This window comes from Amia ocellicauda, chromosome 11, assembly GCF_036373705.1.
Source record: "Amia ocellicauda isolate fAmiCal2 chromosome 11, fAmiCal2.hap1, whole genome shotgun sequence".
Lineage (NCBI taxonomy): Eukaryota > Metazoa > Chordata > Actinopteri > Amiiformes > Amiidae > Amia > Amia ocellicauda.
This window is the reverse complement of record NC_089860.1, coordinates 35,960,666-35,976,669: the sequence shown is the minus strand read 5'-3', so window position 1 is coordinate 35,976,669 and position 16,004 is coordinate 35,960,666. Positions and strand designations below refer to the sequence as shown.

Here is a 16,004-nt window from a genome sequence, read left to right as displayed (position 1 = left end):
GTCTCTCTGTGTCTTTGCACATCTGGATTGTACAATATTCGCCCATTCTTCTTGGCAAGACATTCTACCTCTGCCCATGTGATCTCTGTGTGTCCAGCCCAACGTCTCTCAACTCGAAATTAAAGAGTGGGTTTCTGAGTCCAATACAAATCAAGAGTGTCAGATCCTTTTAGGGAAGAGAAAGACATTGAAAGTGTGAGAAGAAGCAGCTCAATTCAGTTTGATTGTCACCAGGACACCTTTGCTTGGAATGTGTAGTGTCAATTGGACTAATTTATACCATAATTATTATTTCAGAACCTTTGAATGAGTTGACTTTGATGGATCAAAGTGTAAAAATGTGTTTATATGTGCTTGAACTTCCTTGGCTGAGGGACTGATGGCCCGGCCGTGTGCAACTCCCCCTGGTGTGGAAGAAAATGGTGTTTGGGGAGGACAGGGAGCTGTGAATCAGTGAATGCTGGGAGCATTGTGTGTGTGTGTGTGTGTGAGTGTGTGAGCATCAGAGTGTGACCCCTCTCCTGTAATGTCACTGACAACTCCAGTGCCAGAGCTCAGACACTTGTGCGCCAGAGGAGAAGGCCAACACTCATCTCGCCCTGCACCCCCGCCGAGGAGCTGCTGCTATTAATACGCCTCGGCCTCGACCGGAGCAGGGCACGCGTCTGGGGGTAGCGAGCAGCCGGGCGCACTGAGGCCGGGTGTCTGCTGTGCTCGGGAGGGCGGCTCAGAAGCGCTGGCCTGCAGTCTGTCTGTGAGTGTTAGGGTGCTGACGAGTGAGGAGGCTGTTCTCTGACACGCGTCTGCTCATCGTGAAGGAAAGAGCAGCTCTTTGAGTCCGAGTCAGGCTGTGTCCTTCTCTTTCTGCTTTCCTCTCTCTCCGTCTCGCCGCTGCTGTGTCTTAGAGCTGTACTCGCATTGACACACAGACAAGGCAACTTACTTATCTGTTTTTATTTTAATTTTACCACCCCCCCGACCCCCATTAGCTACACACGTGAGAGCTGCATTGCACACAGCTGTACAACCTACCTGTGTTAAATTGACACAGACTATAAGCAGTTTTATAAAAGGCCAACACAATTGAGCTTGAATGATGGAAGGAGACTCAGACATGACAATTACTACCCTCTCAGTAAGCAAGGGAAGGAAAAGGGGGATATTTGGTTTGTTTGCTTGGTTGGGTTTGTAATTAATTGATAATATGCTTAACTTATACCTGGTCTTAAACTATATAGACAGTATGGGATAGGTTTGCTCAATTCAACTCCTCAGTGAAAGTTATGGATGATAAATGTATGTTCAACACACCGTGTGCGTAATTCTCGGTTTCAGCTCAATATATGCATTTAAAATTGTAACAATAATGTTTTAGCATGTGCGCCACCTCGCGGTTAATGGTGCAGACCAGAGGTGCACGGTTGGCGGACCCGGACCCGGACCCGGACCAAGTATGTGGACCTCGACACATTTCTCATTAAAAAAAAAAAGTTAAATGAACTACTGACGAAGCGACGCTTTTTGTCAGTGTACACAGACAGCGCCCCCTACTGCTGTGTGCTGTCCACTCACTCGCTATTTAAGTGCGTGCAGCTGCCAGCCTCATTGACGGTGGAAACAGACGAGCTGCGTGCAAAGATGTCCCGCACAGCAGCAGCCAGGAAGAGCGACACACGGCCAGGGTGCATGTCCAGCCGAGAGACGTGCGAGAGACTAGCAAAGATACATATTTGTACAAACATTAAAGCACCGGCTCTGTGGTGTAATTTGTGTGTGAACTCGCAGTCTTGTATTGCTTGAAATGAGAACTTTTATTTATAGGCTGCATGTTTATTTGACCTCATGTTTAATGTGTCTGCATTGAAAATGTGCCATGAATATTGTTGAACTGCTATTGAAATGTAGTACTTTGTTTATTAGCTATACATATACAAGAACTACAGATGCCCCCGAATCATAGCGCAACTTAGACTTTCTAATGGTTTTGATGGAGAAAATTTGAGTCACTGGACATCTTGAATTGTAATTGTGCAGCCCTGGTGTACACCGGCTGTTTTTTGCATATTACATAGTATTCAATCTCTATTATGAATTATATAATCTCATTGTGTTCAATACAGTAATGCGTGGTTTCAGTAAATGCGCACTCCAAATGTCAATTGTTTAATTAAACCAGTGTTGACATTTAAATAATCTGTTGGCAAGTTTTGCACTTGTATGTCACTCTTATTTATTTCCACTTGAGACAATAACAACCACGAGTAATGACCACGTGACGTAAAACATTCCCACTTCGGAAAACCACGACGTTCTCCGGAAAGGGCCGAAGCCGGTGCGGCGCTGTTACGTCACGGCCGGGCGTTTGTCGCCCATAAGACGCCGCAGTTTCCGCGCCGCCGCGTCTGCGTGTCTGTCTGTCCGAGAAACTGCGCGGTGCAGTCGCAATGGGAGCCTGCCTGGCCCTGTGCTCCGTCGCCAGCTGCGTGAGTTCAGACGCGGATTACTTTCTCTGCTGTGAGACGCAGTTTGCGCTGCGCTGTGTTTTCTTTCAGGTCCGCGTCACACTGGATACATAGTGTCCTGCTGTGGCAGCGAGTCGGCGGAGCGGAGACATTGTTACCTGACCTGCCCTGACCTGCCCTGCGACAGCGGTGTCCGTCGTGTTTAGCTGCTGTATTCATATTATCGAGCCAGAGTCATGATCTCTACATGTGAATCTGTGCTGTGTGTTCAACAATAGAGCTGTTTCATTGAAGAGACTGAGGGGTTTGTATTCGGGTCGGTTCTCTCAGACCTTCGTGTTGTTGATGACGCACCGCGCATGGATGTTCTCCTCCAGTTTTACAGGTTTAGTGCGGTTGTTCCGAGGAAGCTGGTCATGTGATCGTGGTGCTCCGTGTTTGTGAAGTTGCACAGTCACCCTGATCAAGGAAGTGAGTGACCGGAGCTGCACACTGGCCTGCGTGTTGCTTTGGGACAGAGGTGTCCACACTCTGTAGGGTCTATAAGACCCATCTCGGTTACTCTGACACTCTGCTCAGGCCTGCCTTCTGCATCTCTTCGTTGTGCAGAATACTTTTGAATGACTTTTGAAGCAGGTTGGGACACCTGTAAGGTCTCGGCTCATCGCCCTGTCGTGGTGTGGACTCCGAGGACGTCCCCCCTGCCCGCTGTGCCACACGGTTTCTCAATTTGCATGTGTTTGCCTTCCCCAGAGGGACAGTCTAGCGCTGGCATTGTGTCCTTGTGTAAAGCCCTGTTAGTGAAGGGTGGCTGAACCCATGCGTCGCTGGATTAAACTCCAATCAAAGGCCCGATGGCTGCTTCGTGGGGCCCGAGGCAGTGTCTTGCACTTCCTGGACTGTGTTTGAAAAGGGGACACTTGTAAAGAGATGCTTTAGTTTCTGTTGGCTTCAGTGTTGAGATGTGAAAACCCCCCATCCTGGCTTCTGATCGCTGCCTTTCTGTACAAATGAAACTTCTGTACGTTGGGGACTCTGTCTCGAGGATGACTGGTTTGGGTATTTATTGGCTTTTCCTCTTTTTAGTGCCCTGTGGGGAATTATTACTAAGATGGTCTGTGTTTTGATATAAATTCCAGTTTTTCTGTAATTCCTCATGTGTTTCAAGTCTAATCATGTACTCCAAATGGTTGTAATGGAGTTGTTAGTTCCCCTGTTACCGGACTATTTCAGCTATCTCACAAAGAGAACCAGTTTTTCAATTGGAAATGTAATTAATAACGGCTCATTAATCGCAAGCAAGTCAAAATCTTGGGCATGGTCCAAAGTTTACACCTCTCCTGTTGAACACTTTTTCTGGAAGCTTGACATTTTTCTGTAGAAAGATCTCACGGGTGTATCAAGAACATTTTATTAAAGTAAAGGGTGGGAATCTTACTTGCAAGTGCAGTAGGATCTAAAGTCCATGAAAAGCGGGGAAGCGCCATGGTGTGTATAAAGGCCTTCAATCAGGGGGGTATCATCGGTCATTCCTTAAAAGTAAACCTTTAGATTTGGCTTAAAGGAGGTAAGATTTAATGTCTTGGGGTCTAAAAGTCGATCTCCTCACACCTACTTTTATATGAATACTTGTACTGAGATCAGTAACGTTACAGGATCAGTAATCAGTCCGTTTCATTTGTTTTATTTCAAGCTGAAACCTTTCACTGCAGTTCTATAGTTCAGATGACGTTTTATTTCCCAGATATGCGAGGTTGTATGGATCGAGCCGTTTGCTTTATAGTCCACTGTTTGAATTCGCCAGGCCCGGAAAACGCAACGCACTGAGATAGTCGGCGCAATCGACAACAGTGTAGAGCTTTCTGTGAGCCTTCAAGTGATGTCTGTCTGTTGATGGGGGTTTTAAAGGCTTGTGTGACCATCGTTCCCCTCAATGTATGCCTAGTTGATAGTCACTGGTAGAAAGACCAGATAGACATCGGATGGAAGATGTTCTCGGGTTCTCATGCCTCGGACTCTCGCTGCAGTGTCCGTCTCTCCTGACTCCTCTCGTCTCGTCTTCCCCCCACAGGTATCATGTCTGTGTGGCTCAGCCCCCTGCCTGCTCTGCGGCTGCTGCCCCTCCACCAAGAACTCCACCCTGACGCGCATCATCTTCTCCCTGTTCCTGCTCATGGGCACCATCGTCTCCATCATCATGATCCTGCCGGGCATGGAGACGCAGCTGAAGAAGGTATCCCCCCATTCACAGCTGTGTTTCTGAGGAGAGATGGAGAGCAGAGGTCTTTCCTCCTTTATTTTATTTTTATTTTATTTAATTTTTTACTCATCTTTTAGAATATTAAGTGTCCAGTCAAGAGGAGGCCATTCCCCCCATTGTGCTCGTTTGGTGTCCATTAATAACTAAGTGATCAAGGATCCTATCCAGTCTGTTTTTGAATGTTCCCACATTGTCTCTTCAGCCACATCGCTGGGGAGTTTGTTCAGATTGTGACGCCTCTCTGTGTGAAGAAGTGTCTCCTGTTTTCTGTCTCGAATGCCTTGAAGCCCAATTTCCATTTGTGTCCCCGGGTGCGTGTGTCCCTGCTGATCTGGAAAAGCTCCTCTGGTTGAACCTGCCTGATTTATTTTTTCTCCAGGTTATTGCCAGTATTTTTATAGTCTGTTTTCTATTAATAATGAAATAGTGAAACTGACCAGAGTGCTTATGCACACACAATTTATCGACCTCTGTAATACAGATTTGAGGCACAAAGTGAAAAATCCACCTAATCTGTTGGAGAATTTAATTAACTCTCAGTGGCATAAACACATCTATCCATCTCTCAGGTGTCAAACAGCCCCAAAGGTCTATAAATGTTGAGGAAGCAGAGGCCGTGTTTTCCCCACACGCTGACGACCCCATGGAGTCCGATTACAATGTCTGCATGGTTTATTTATCTTCGGCCCGGCGCCGCTGTCGTTCGTTCCTCAGATCCCGGGCTTCTGTGTGGGCGGCAGCTCCATCCCAGGGCTGGAGAACAAGGTCAACTGTGACGTCATCGTGGGCTACAAGTCGGTGTACCGCATGTGCTTTGCCATGGCCTGCTTCTTCTTCCTGTTCTCCATCATCATGATCCGTGTCCGGAGCACCAAGGACCCGCGTGGCGCCATCCAGAACGGGTGAATACCAGCCCTGGGTTTTTATTTTGGTTTAGTCTGAATTTCTGGCTTGGTACTCGATGGACAGTTGCCTCTGGACTCTGCCGGGATGGTCCACTTCATGGCTTTGTTGTTTCCACAGATTCTGGTTCTTCAAGTTCCTGATATTGGTCGGCATCACAGTGGGAGCCTTTTTCATTCCAGACGGGACATTCAACACAGGTACGGGCTGACTCCGGACGCTTCAAACCCTTTGCAGATGCCAAATCATAATTTTATGTCGGTTTACCTCTGAAACCCGTAATTCGGATCAGAAATATAAAAGAAAATAAGCTGAACAGAAAATAATTGTCTGACGATTGAAACAAATTAAAACAAGCCCTTCAGAAGGTTTACCCTCGATAATGATTTTAATAAACTCAATTTTGAATCCTTCATCTGTGAAGCCGTAGAGAAAGCCTCCTTAATGCACACCGTTGCCTCAGAGCATTATTGGAAGCGCTGTTTCTTCAGAGCAGAAGGGCTTTAATGCACACAATGATCGCACGATAATCGCATCATCAACAATGCCAGATGCTTATTAACTTGGTGGAATCCGAATGGCAATTATAATGCAATCCCGGATCGTTAGATGAAGTATAAGAGTCTGAATTGAATTTGGCCGCTTGTTCATTGTTACCCTGGGAGAGGAAAATTATATGTTCCTTTATTTGTTCCTGAATGTAATAATCTCCTCGTTTTACTGGAAGAAAGGATGGTGGAAACCCTTTGACGTGTTTAGTAATCCAGTTGGTAAAACTTCTCCTTTTAAGTGTTTCAGGAAATTGGCAACTTTTCTTTGTGACACTGATTTGCGAATGACGGACGGATGCATGTGGTGTTTGTAGACACTTTAGTTTTAAGTGGCAAGGTATGTGTGTTCAAATTTAATGCACATATTAAGTTACATCATCACTCTGAAACACGCAATATTGAGACAGTCTGTCAGTCTGAGGGAGCTGCTCTCGTTTTGTTTGTTATCCGTCGATGATCCGATACTTACACAGGAATGAGTCACAACGTTTACATGTGCGTGTTACTGAATCTCCGACTCCTGTCCCAGCCTGCGTTCACCGCTGTTCACCTGTCATACCAACACGCTCCGTCCCGAAGGCTAGGTGGAAAGCGATACGAGAGGAGGCGTGTGGCGTGTGATCCTGATATTGCGGTGTGGCTTCGGTGCAGTGGGGACGAGCTGCAGACAGGAATTATGGGACCCGGGACAGTCTTCTAAGAAGGGACCCCCGCATACCGCCTTTCTGGCTGTGATATAGATCTACCGTTAACTTTCTAGATTATAAGCAGCGATGAAGATCCATTTAATACACGCACAACTGCTAGTAAAGACCAGACGGAGGCTTGTGTAGCTTGAGAAGCATCTCTTTGAGTTCAACGTCTCTGTTGTCCTTCTGTGACAACCTGACACTGTCGTTATGCTGGTGGAAATCCGGGTGAAGGCACTGAGAGAAGTTATTAGAGACCAGAGAAGTGCACTGCATTGGTGAGAGATGGCCCGAGGCCATAGATAATCGGTCTCTGCTGACGGTGTCTTCCTCGTGTCGCCGCAGTGTGGTTCTACTTCGGTGTGGTGGGCTCCTTCATCTTCATCATCATCCAGCTGATCCTGCTTATTGACTTCGCACACTCGTGGAACCAGGCCTGGGTGCAGAACGCCGAGGACGGGAACCGGAGGTGCTGGTTCGCAGGTACGGCTCGTCCTCCCACACCGGGCTGGTCTCTGCTCGGCATGTGACGGGTATGGGTTGTGTGGCAGATATTGAAGTATTGTCCCCCCCGACGGCAGGCCTCCTGACCTTCACCTTCCTCCACTATGCCCTGGCCTTCGCCGCTGTGGTGCTCTTCTACATCTACTACACCACCCCCACCGACTGCACGGCCAACAAGGTCTTCATCAGCCTCAACCTGATCTTCTGCGTCATTGTCTCCATCGTGTCCGTCCTCCCGAAAGTGCAGGTAGGCCGGTCCGGGCGTCCATTCCCACTCCCGGGGGTTGGGCTGCACCGACCCGCTGGGTCCCGACGCTGCGCGAGGGCCGTGGGGGTGAGGAGACGTGTCTGAGGTGTGTTCTCTCATTTGCAGGAAGCGCAGCCGCACTCGGGTCTGCTGCAGGCCTCGCTCATCACCCTGTACACCATGTACGTCACCTGGTCGGCCATGACCAACCAGCCCAGTAAGTCTCCTCCGCCGGCCTGGACGTGTGGCCCCTGAGCGGCTTGGGCTTCGTAGTAAGGGTTAGACACGGCAGAGAGACCCGTGAGTCGATGGCCATCTCTCTCTGTGTTTGTGTCCCAGTTATGGGTTCGGTTGCTCGGTTGGATTCATTTTAGTGGCAAATTTAATTTCCAGTCGTACGAATACTGACCCCCTTTATTGTCCTTTGTTTTGAATACACATCTAGTTTGTTTGTTTATTTAAAATGGTAGTTTTCACCCCTTTTACTCTTTTTCTGTTTTTTTTCTTTAACCCAAATGCTGCTCTTGCTCTTCCAGTCGACGCGTCTGTGAGTATCAGGCCTCGGTCTCTTGTATGCAACCTCTCGTGCCCCAGTCCTCCACAGAGATGCTTCCCGTGTCGTGCGCCTCCTAGCGGCATAGCATCCCCGGCCACCCTGTGCTTCGTGGCAGAGGCCGCTGTGGTCCATCCTCGCTCACTCCTCCTCTCCTCCCTCCTCACCACGTCTCTCGTCTTCCACCAAATCCAGATCGCACGTGCAACCCCAGCCTGCTGAGCCTTGTCACCAACGGCACCGCCGGCCCCTCCCCCACGAGCACCCCAGGCCAGCAGGTCCAGTGGTGGGATGCCCAGGGCATCGTGGGATTGGTCATCTTCCTCTTCTGCACCTTCTATGCCAGGTAAAGCACACTTCTCCGGTTGGGGGGGTTGTGCTGGTTTTTAATCTTCCTTCTGGATAGAAACAAACCAAAACAGCAGGTCTCGTAGTCAGTCAGGGTCTGGAGAGAATTACTGTCACGGGGATCTTTAAAACAAAACTAAACCTTCTCCTCTTGAAGAAACACACGGCAAAGCAATTTTACAATATCACTCTGTCTCCATCCACAGTATCCGCTCATCCAGCAACACGCAGGTGAACCGGCTGATGCAGACGGAGGAGGGGACCGGGCTGAGCGGAGGGGAGTCCGAGACCACCGAGGGGGGGCTGAAGCGCGCCGTGGACAACGAGGAGGAGGGCGTCACCTACAGCTACTCCTTCTTCCACTTCTGCCTCTTCCTCGCCTCCCTCTACATCATGATGACGCTCACCAACTGGTACCAGTAAGTGCCCCTCGTCTCTCTGCGTTGCCCCCTCGTGTTGACGCCCGTGAGGGATCCGTTCCCAAACGTCACCTTCTCTCTCCTCCTCTTCCTCAGGCCGGACACCACCTACCAGGCCATGGTCAGCACCATGCCCGCGGTCTGGGTGAAGATCAGCTCCAGCTGGCTGGGCCTGGCGCTCTACCTCTGGACCCTGGTGGCGCCTCTCGTCCTGCCCAACCGGGAGTTCAACTGAGGGGCCGGGGCCGGGCGTTGGGGGGGACTGGGGGGGCGCTGGCTTGCACGCAAAATACATTTAAAACTCATGGAAATCAAGTTATTCCGAGGTGGCAGTCGCTGCTGCGCTTCACTCGTGTGCAGTGCCTTTTCTTTTCTGTTTTTGGGTGATTTAAAAGACGCGCCTCGGTGCCTGTAATCCACGCGCTGTAAACACGGGGCCGATCTGCCTAAAGATGCATACATTAAGAATTAAGTGTTTTTTAAGTGTTAACATGTTTTTAAAGGATTAAAGAAGCCCATCCATCATCAGTGCAGGGAGCAGCTCAAACCAATTACCGACTCGGCTCTGGTGCTCAGCTGCGCCAAAGAATAACCGCAGACGTTGATCCGCATGAGTCCAGGACTGCGGAACTGACCGGGTTTAGTCCAGGACTGGTGCCGATCCGGTCTGTGGAAGCGGCCCGATGACTGTTATTTCTCCCATGAGCATTTGTCTTGCCGTGCTCGAGTTGTTTTTGGTTCTTTTTCCTCATTTTCAGTTAATTTCAGGCATGAATGCAAATTCGTACACTACAGTAAAGTAATAATCTCGCTGCTTTGTTCTTCTGGGTTTAATCGGTTGACTCTTCTGTACCAGAAGTGCGTCCGAAACATTCCTGACCGGTGAAAGTTCCTGTGATGGGCGTCGGACGAGCGACTGGCGTGTCTTTGATGGGTGAAACTGAAAACGCCCCGATCGTGCCGACTCTCGCTCCACGTGACACTGCGACACGCCCACTGTCTCCTCCACACGTGTGCAGACGCACCTGCGCCCCCCACAGCCACCCTGTCACTCTTGCGTTCCACTTAGGCACTCTGAAGGGTGTCTTGGTGTCATGTGTGTGTCTCGTGTGCCGTTTTGGATCAGTTTTCCAGTCTCCCTTTGGGGCCACCCGGGGGGGCGGGCGTCGGCTCTTCCGAGACCCTGCACACGCGTGGGGGAGCGAGGAATTCGACAAATGCAATGTTTTAGTACCAGGGTATTGGGCGAGCTGCAACAACCACGCAGGCTGTCACCCGCAAAGGACACTTCTGGGCATCTTGAAATTTAATAGTATTTTTTGGGGGGGTTCGAACATCGGTTAAATGTTGGCCAAACTGTCTTTGAGTTCTGTGTCTCTGTAATGCAGTATATATGAAGGGACTCTAAAGTGTTGGACGGTTTTCCCCCTGATGTGGTGAAATGATCGACTCTGCCAGACCTGGACCCGTGTTTCAGCCTCTGACTTTCGGTGAAGGTGGAGGGAATGGGAAGCTCTTCTCTGTAGATTAGGATGTGAAGAGCATCGATCGGTTCTCTTTTCTATAAACCGTTTCTCACTGCATTGTTACTGGAGATTGTCTTGTCTCTTCATGTGTCCATATATGGAATATTTCTAACATAGATTCGCCCTTCATGTGTAATAAATGAAGTATGATAGTCATTGTATGTCATAATGATGTAGAATCATTATTCATTCATGGCACGATGCCCTGTATGTGCCTTTTTTAAACCATAGCAAGGTACTTGTTTAAAACCTTTAAAGTACCGGTCCTATTTGGAATCCTGTCTGACAGGTTGTGGTTCTTCCTCTGCAGGTTTCGGGGCATTTTTTTTATATTTGTAATAATTAAAAACATAGGAAATGCAACTTGTACAACTTTTTAAATAATAAAGTTATTCTCTTCAGATATTCTCTCCTGGTTTCACTTCTTAACATTATCTGAGAAAGCTTGTGAGTGAAGGCTCATTGATATTGAGGCTCATTCCTTGTCAATACATTGTGGAGTTGAGTTTTCAGAAAATAAAGCAGGATAATCCTTGCATTCATTTCCGCTGAGTCCTCTTTGTCACTGAAGGGAATAATAATGTAAAGGCGCTGCTGTTTCATTCAAGGAGATCAAAATGGAATAATCACCTTAACAGGAAAAATATATATAATAAACCCTTTAAAGACCTAGGAGTCTACGTGGACTCCTCACTTTCTCCATCCAAACAATGTTGGGAAGCAATAAAAAAGGCCAACACAATGCTAGGGTATATTGTCAAAAGTGTAGAATTGAGCACAAGGGCAGTGATGTTCAGACTGTACAATGCACTAGTTAGAGCTCATCTGGATATTGTGGACAGTTCTGGGCTCCACACTTCAAGAAAGATATCGCTGCTCTAGAGGCAGTTCAGAGGAGAGCAACCAGACTTATTCCAGGTCTGAAGGGAATGTCCTACTGAGAGACTGAGGACCTGAACCTTTTCACCCTGGAACAGAGGAGACTACGTGGGGACTTGATCCAAGTCTTCAACATCATGAAAGGCATCGACCACATCAAACCAGAGGAGCTTTTCCAGATCAGCAGGGACACACGCACCCGGGGACACAAATGGAAATTGGGCTTCAAGGCATTCAAGACAGAAAACAGGAGACACTTCTTCACACAGAGAGGCGTCACAATCTGAACAAACTCCCCAGCGATGTGGCTGAAGAGACAGTTTGGGAACATTCAAAAACAGACTGGATAGGATCCTTGATCACTTAGTTATTAATGGACACCAAACGAGCGCGATGGGGCGGATGGCCTCACTTTGTTTTAATTTGCATTGTCCTCTGATTTGATTGCTGTGAGTGCTGGTTCCCAATCTGTCCACTAGGTGGGACTAGAGTTCTGGCCACAGGGATTTTGTTTCACTATGGTTTTGCTATAAGACCTCCATTCCACTGCATTGCATAAGGAAACCATACATCAGGAGCTTCAATCACACCCTGTTCTCCTGGTATCAGTCGAGATTTATTTCCCCTTTGTTTTATACATTCTGCCGCTCATTGATTGTTTGGTTATAAGCTTTTTACCACTGCACCTCCCACCGCGGCTGTTTTATTAACTGGGGTTCTTGGTGACAGAGTAAGTGTCTTTCAGGAGACACACCGGTGATGTTTGTGAAAGTCCCAGCGCCTTCAGATCATCCCACATCCACGGGGCTGTTAACCCACCAGGAACTCTTGGACTTTCTGAGCAATTTGGTTCCATTATATAAGAGACAAAATGTGTTTTGAAAGCCATATGAACTAAGTAGGCCTCGAGCTTCAGCATCTGGCAAGTATTGTGGTTTTTATTGTTATTTATTTCTTAGAAGACACCCTTAACCCAGGGTCACTTACAGATTTTCAAAAGATAAGCATGAGTCCCAGTGGAAGATAGCGTATCAGAGCAGTAAGAGAGTGCGCTCGAGTGAGTGCTGCTGAGTGTCTTCTGACCGCCGGAGTTGGGAACAGGACAGAAGGAATCTACATTTTCTCTTCAGCCCCGACTCTGAAAATCCCCGGGTTTGTACAAAGTGAATCGGGTCAAAGATCTTCCCTCTGACCGCAAAACCAGCCCGCCTCTGCTCAACTGGGTTGCGCTCCAACCCTGGGAAAGCAGCATCGCTCCCCAGGTCAGGCAGAATTCATCGGATTCCCAGTTGGGTTTGAGTGTCTGCAGCCGACACCACAGGAATGCGTCTCAGCAGAGGCCCAGCCCGAGGCCGGGGGAGCGGCTGTCCGTGGCTCCTCCACGGCACTCGGGAGCACTAACACGTCAACACAGCACCTGTCCATCGGGCTCTCTGTCATCGCGAACAAAGCCGGGGCAAAGCTCTGGGCACAACTCTGCTTTGAGGAAAAGCTCCTCTTTCTGAACAATTGCACACGGTCCTCTCTCTCTCCTTCACTGTGGCATCTCCCTCCTTCAAGCTAATCTCACTATCTATAGTAAATAAAAATATAAATAAATAACCCCCTCTGAGAGTAGTTTTTTTTCCTGACACCCAATTCCCATCCTGACATGCAATTACCTCCTTCCCAAGTATGCACTACAGTCCCGATTGTTTGTTACTTGGCCTTAAACTGCCTGTTTTAAGCTCTGTATGTGTCCTGTATTGTAGCCATGCTGCAGATTTTGTAGCGGCCTTGGAATCCCCAGAACTTCCCCGTTCTATCTATTTTTAACCCACGCCGAATCTCCGGTCAGCACTTTGGGATGCTCCGCATTCTGCTGAAATTGCTACCTTCTGCAGCCCTCACTCATTATGCGTGTCGAGAAGGCGCTGACAGACTCTGCATGTGTTTCCATGCCTGTCCCTCCTGGCGAGGGCTGGCCGGGCAACGGCTTCTCCTCCGGCAGTCGTGGGGTTTGGCTCCCGTTCCCTGGCAGCCCGGCCTCCGTGGTACAGTGTAATTTCTCGTCCACGGCAATTACAACAGAGAACCGCGCTCTCTTGGCAAGCGTTGGAGGAATGTGTTTTCCATCACAGGACCGTCCTGCTTGAAACAAATCATTGAAAACGCTGGACGTTCCCGTGCCGGCCTCAGACCCGTGTGCCGAGTCAGCGTTGGGGAATTCCACCGTGCGGAGCGTACCAGGCACGGGTTACCTCAGACACGTGGACTAATGCACTGATTCAGCCTCGCCTGGCTGGCTGAGGTCTGTGCTCCTGTGTGCTGCCTGGCTTTTCCAGATCGCCGCGGATGTGAAAGTGCTCCTGTCCGGTGCCATCTATAAGCCAATAACAGTCCCTAATGCCCTATGCACTCATCATTAGATGTAGGTGATTAATCCGGGCGATGAAGACACTGCCGTAATCGTAAACACATGGCTCTTGGAATTGTGATTCATGCCGGCGGCCTGTAGGACTGATGCGAGTTCCTCAGTAGAGCTTCCTGAAGACTCCTTGGTGAAACGGTGACCTGTTTCAGACGATTCTCCAAGGTCTGAGAGGACTGGTTTACGTCAGTTCCTCCGTCTGTATTATTAATTTCATGAATGCTTTGAATTTGCCCTCTTTCAGCCGTATGCTCTGCGCTGCCTGCTCTGCTCTAAAGTCCTTCTGCCAGTATTTCCCAATTGGCTTCCCCAAGTCGCTTGTCATCTAACTGTGTGCGTGACACCTCGCTTTCCCTGGACGTCAGCGTTGTGTCCCCAGTACACATGGGATTTGCAAGCACTGGCTGTCCACTGCAAGTTTTAGGGCCTCTTGTTAAAAATGCAAAACAGGCCAAACATGTCATAGTACTTTTTGCTGCTGTGGAGAGTGTGAGAGAGAGAGAAGGCAGCAATTAGTCTTAACCACCGTGAATTCCTCGTTTATGGGACAGTTCCAGAGCCGCTGTCATGTGAATGGGAATGCCGTCGTTCTGCTGGGAGTTTCCAGTCAATGTCAGACATTCCTATAGTTTCCTGTTTAGGCGAGATCTAGATTTGGACATTACATATACATATTTAGCTTTCTATGACTTCCAGGGGCACCCAGCCTATTATTTTTCCTTCTGTAAGCCCTACACCTGTTCCTCATTGAAATGGAAATAAACCCCATGTTACAGTAAACCCCTTGACACTTGGTCATCAGATAATACACTTCTGGGTGCCGGGCTTAGTGTCCTGACCTCACAGACACAAAACTGCCCATGAATACCACTCTGGGGAGCACTAGTAGGAGCAATGTAGGCAGGTGGTGTGGTACATTGTTCCAAATAAGGTATTTATGCCACCAAACACACAGAAAAAGCTATGAAATGGTGCTCCCTCTAATGAAATTGTCTTGTTTTCCTTCCTCTGTATGTGAACGTCTGTCCCGGGCCAGGCTCTGCTGAGTGCCAACCTGCTCTGCTTTACGCTCCGCATTGTAAACCGCGGGCCCGTCCCGATCAAAGCCACTCGTTGTAATTTGGCCAGCGCTGCGTACCAGCACAAAGCACGGGGTGACGGCACTTGGCTGCTGGCTGCGGCCCACATCCTCGCTGGGAGCCACCGGCCAGAGGGAGCGTACGCTGCGAGGCCCCAGACGCCGACGTCACCGCTCTGCACGAGAGGCGTCGGCACGATCCGTTGACCCCTTCTGGAAGTAGCCGCCGCGCTGGAGCGCAGACCGGGGGGAGCGTTGCAGACTTGGCAGGCTGCTGCTCTTGGCTGTATCTCGGCAAGCTGTTGACTCTGGCAGAGTTCAAGGTGATGTTTTTCTGTTGTTGTTATTCTCTGCCTCTGGGCTCCTGTGGATGTGAGCTGTGGTGGCTGCGCTGTATCCTCCTGTCCTATACGGGCATTGCCCAGCACTTACACTGGCATTCATCGACCGAATCTGATTTCTTCTCATGCCGTGACGTGAGATTGATACTCTAGCGCGTGACACATGCTCAGTGTAGTCTTCGTGAGGAGCAATGTTTCACACAGGCTGCTCAATCGATCGCTGATGAGCGTAGAAAGGATTAGCACGGTTGTGGTGATTTTATTTGTTTCCCCTTTCAAGAAGAACAAAATATAATATGAAAAACTAGGGTGAATTAGGGTGACAAACTGTATGATAAGTCTGTCTTTTCCTCAGGACAGGATGAACAGCTCTTGCCCGAGTCAGATCTCGAATAAAGACAGGAAGCCAGACGGGGCCGTTAGCGACACGCTCGGCGTTCGTTTGAGATAGGGACGGCTGTGCTGGCGATTGATAAGGAGGGAGATCGGTATCTACTGTGCGATGCGCTGTCGCCTGCCAGAGGCCTGCTTGTGCAACGCTCCCTCCCTCTCTCGCTCGTTTCCTCGCTCTCTCTCCCTCGCTCTCTCTCCGTGCTGTTCCCAGGTTTGCTTTGGCCAGGCGCTCGCTCTGTGGGGGTCTGTGCCCTTCCCCTCAGAGCTGAGTGAGAAACATTCACCTCTCATCTCCCTGTATAACTCTTGCTGGCTCTCACAGCTTTGGCTGTCCTCACATTTCCAACTTGCAGCTCCAGCTCTCTCTTTCGTTCTCTCTCGCTCTCTCTCGCTCTCTCTCTGTGTGTGAGAGTACACAGGGGCTGGCCGACAGCTAATGAA

General features: G+C 49.1%; 1 protein-coding gene across 2 annotated transcripts; it reads left to right on the top strand.

Annotated features, from left to right (window-relative positions):
* The first annotated feature begins 2,338 nt into the window (after positions 1-2,338).
* LOC136763594 (serine incorporator 1) lies at positions 2,339-10,865 on the top strand. Of its 2 annotated transcripts, none has more exons than XM_066717705.1 (10): positions 2,339-2,483; positions 4,534-4,695; positions 5,437-5,624; positions 5,746-5,825; positions 7,211-7,348; positions 7,447-7,616; positions 7,743-7,833; positions 8,365-8,515; positions 8,724-8,936; positions 9,033-10,865. In XM_066717705.1, the coding sequence occupies exons 1-10, from the start codon at positions 2,445-2,447 to the stop codon at positions 9,169-9,171; spliced, it is 1,371 nt and encodes a 456-aa protein (XP_066573802.1). In that variant the 5' UTR covers positions 2,339-2,444; the 3' UTR covers positions 9,172-10,865. The 2 variants fall into 2 exon arrangements, with proteins under 2 accessions (XP_066573802.1, XP_066573803.1); XM_066717706.1 differs by lacking the exon at positions 2,339-2,483 and adding an exon at positions 2,631-2,766.
* Positions 10,866-16,004: the final 5,139 nt, after the last annotated feature.

Excerpts from the sequence above, each read along its gene's own strand:
- LOC136763594 (XM_066717705.1), top strand. The coding sequence starts at position 2,445 with ATGGGAGCCTGCCTGGCCCTGTGCTCCGTCGCCAGCTGC. Across the intron at positions 5,625-5,745 it reads CGTGGCGCCATCCAGAACGG|ATTCTGGTTCTTCAAGTTCC; the intron begins GTGAATACCAGC and ends TTGTTTCCACAG. Across the intron at positions 8,516-8,723 it reads TTCTGCACCTTCTATGCCAG|TATCCGCTCATCCAGCAACA; the intron begins GTAAAGCACACT and ends CTCCATCCACAG.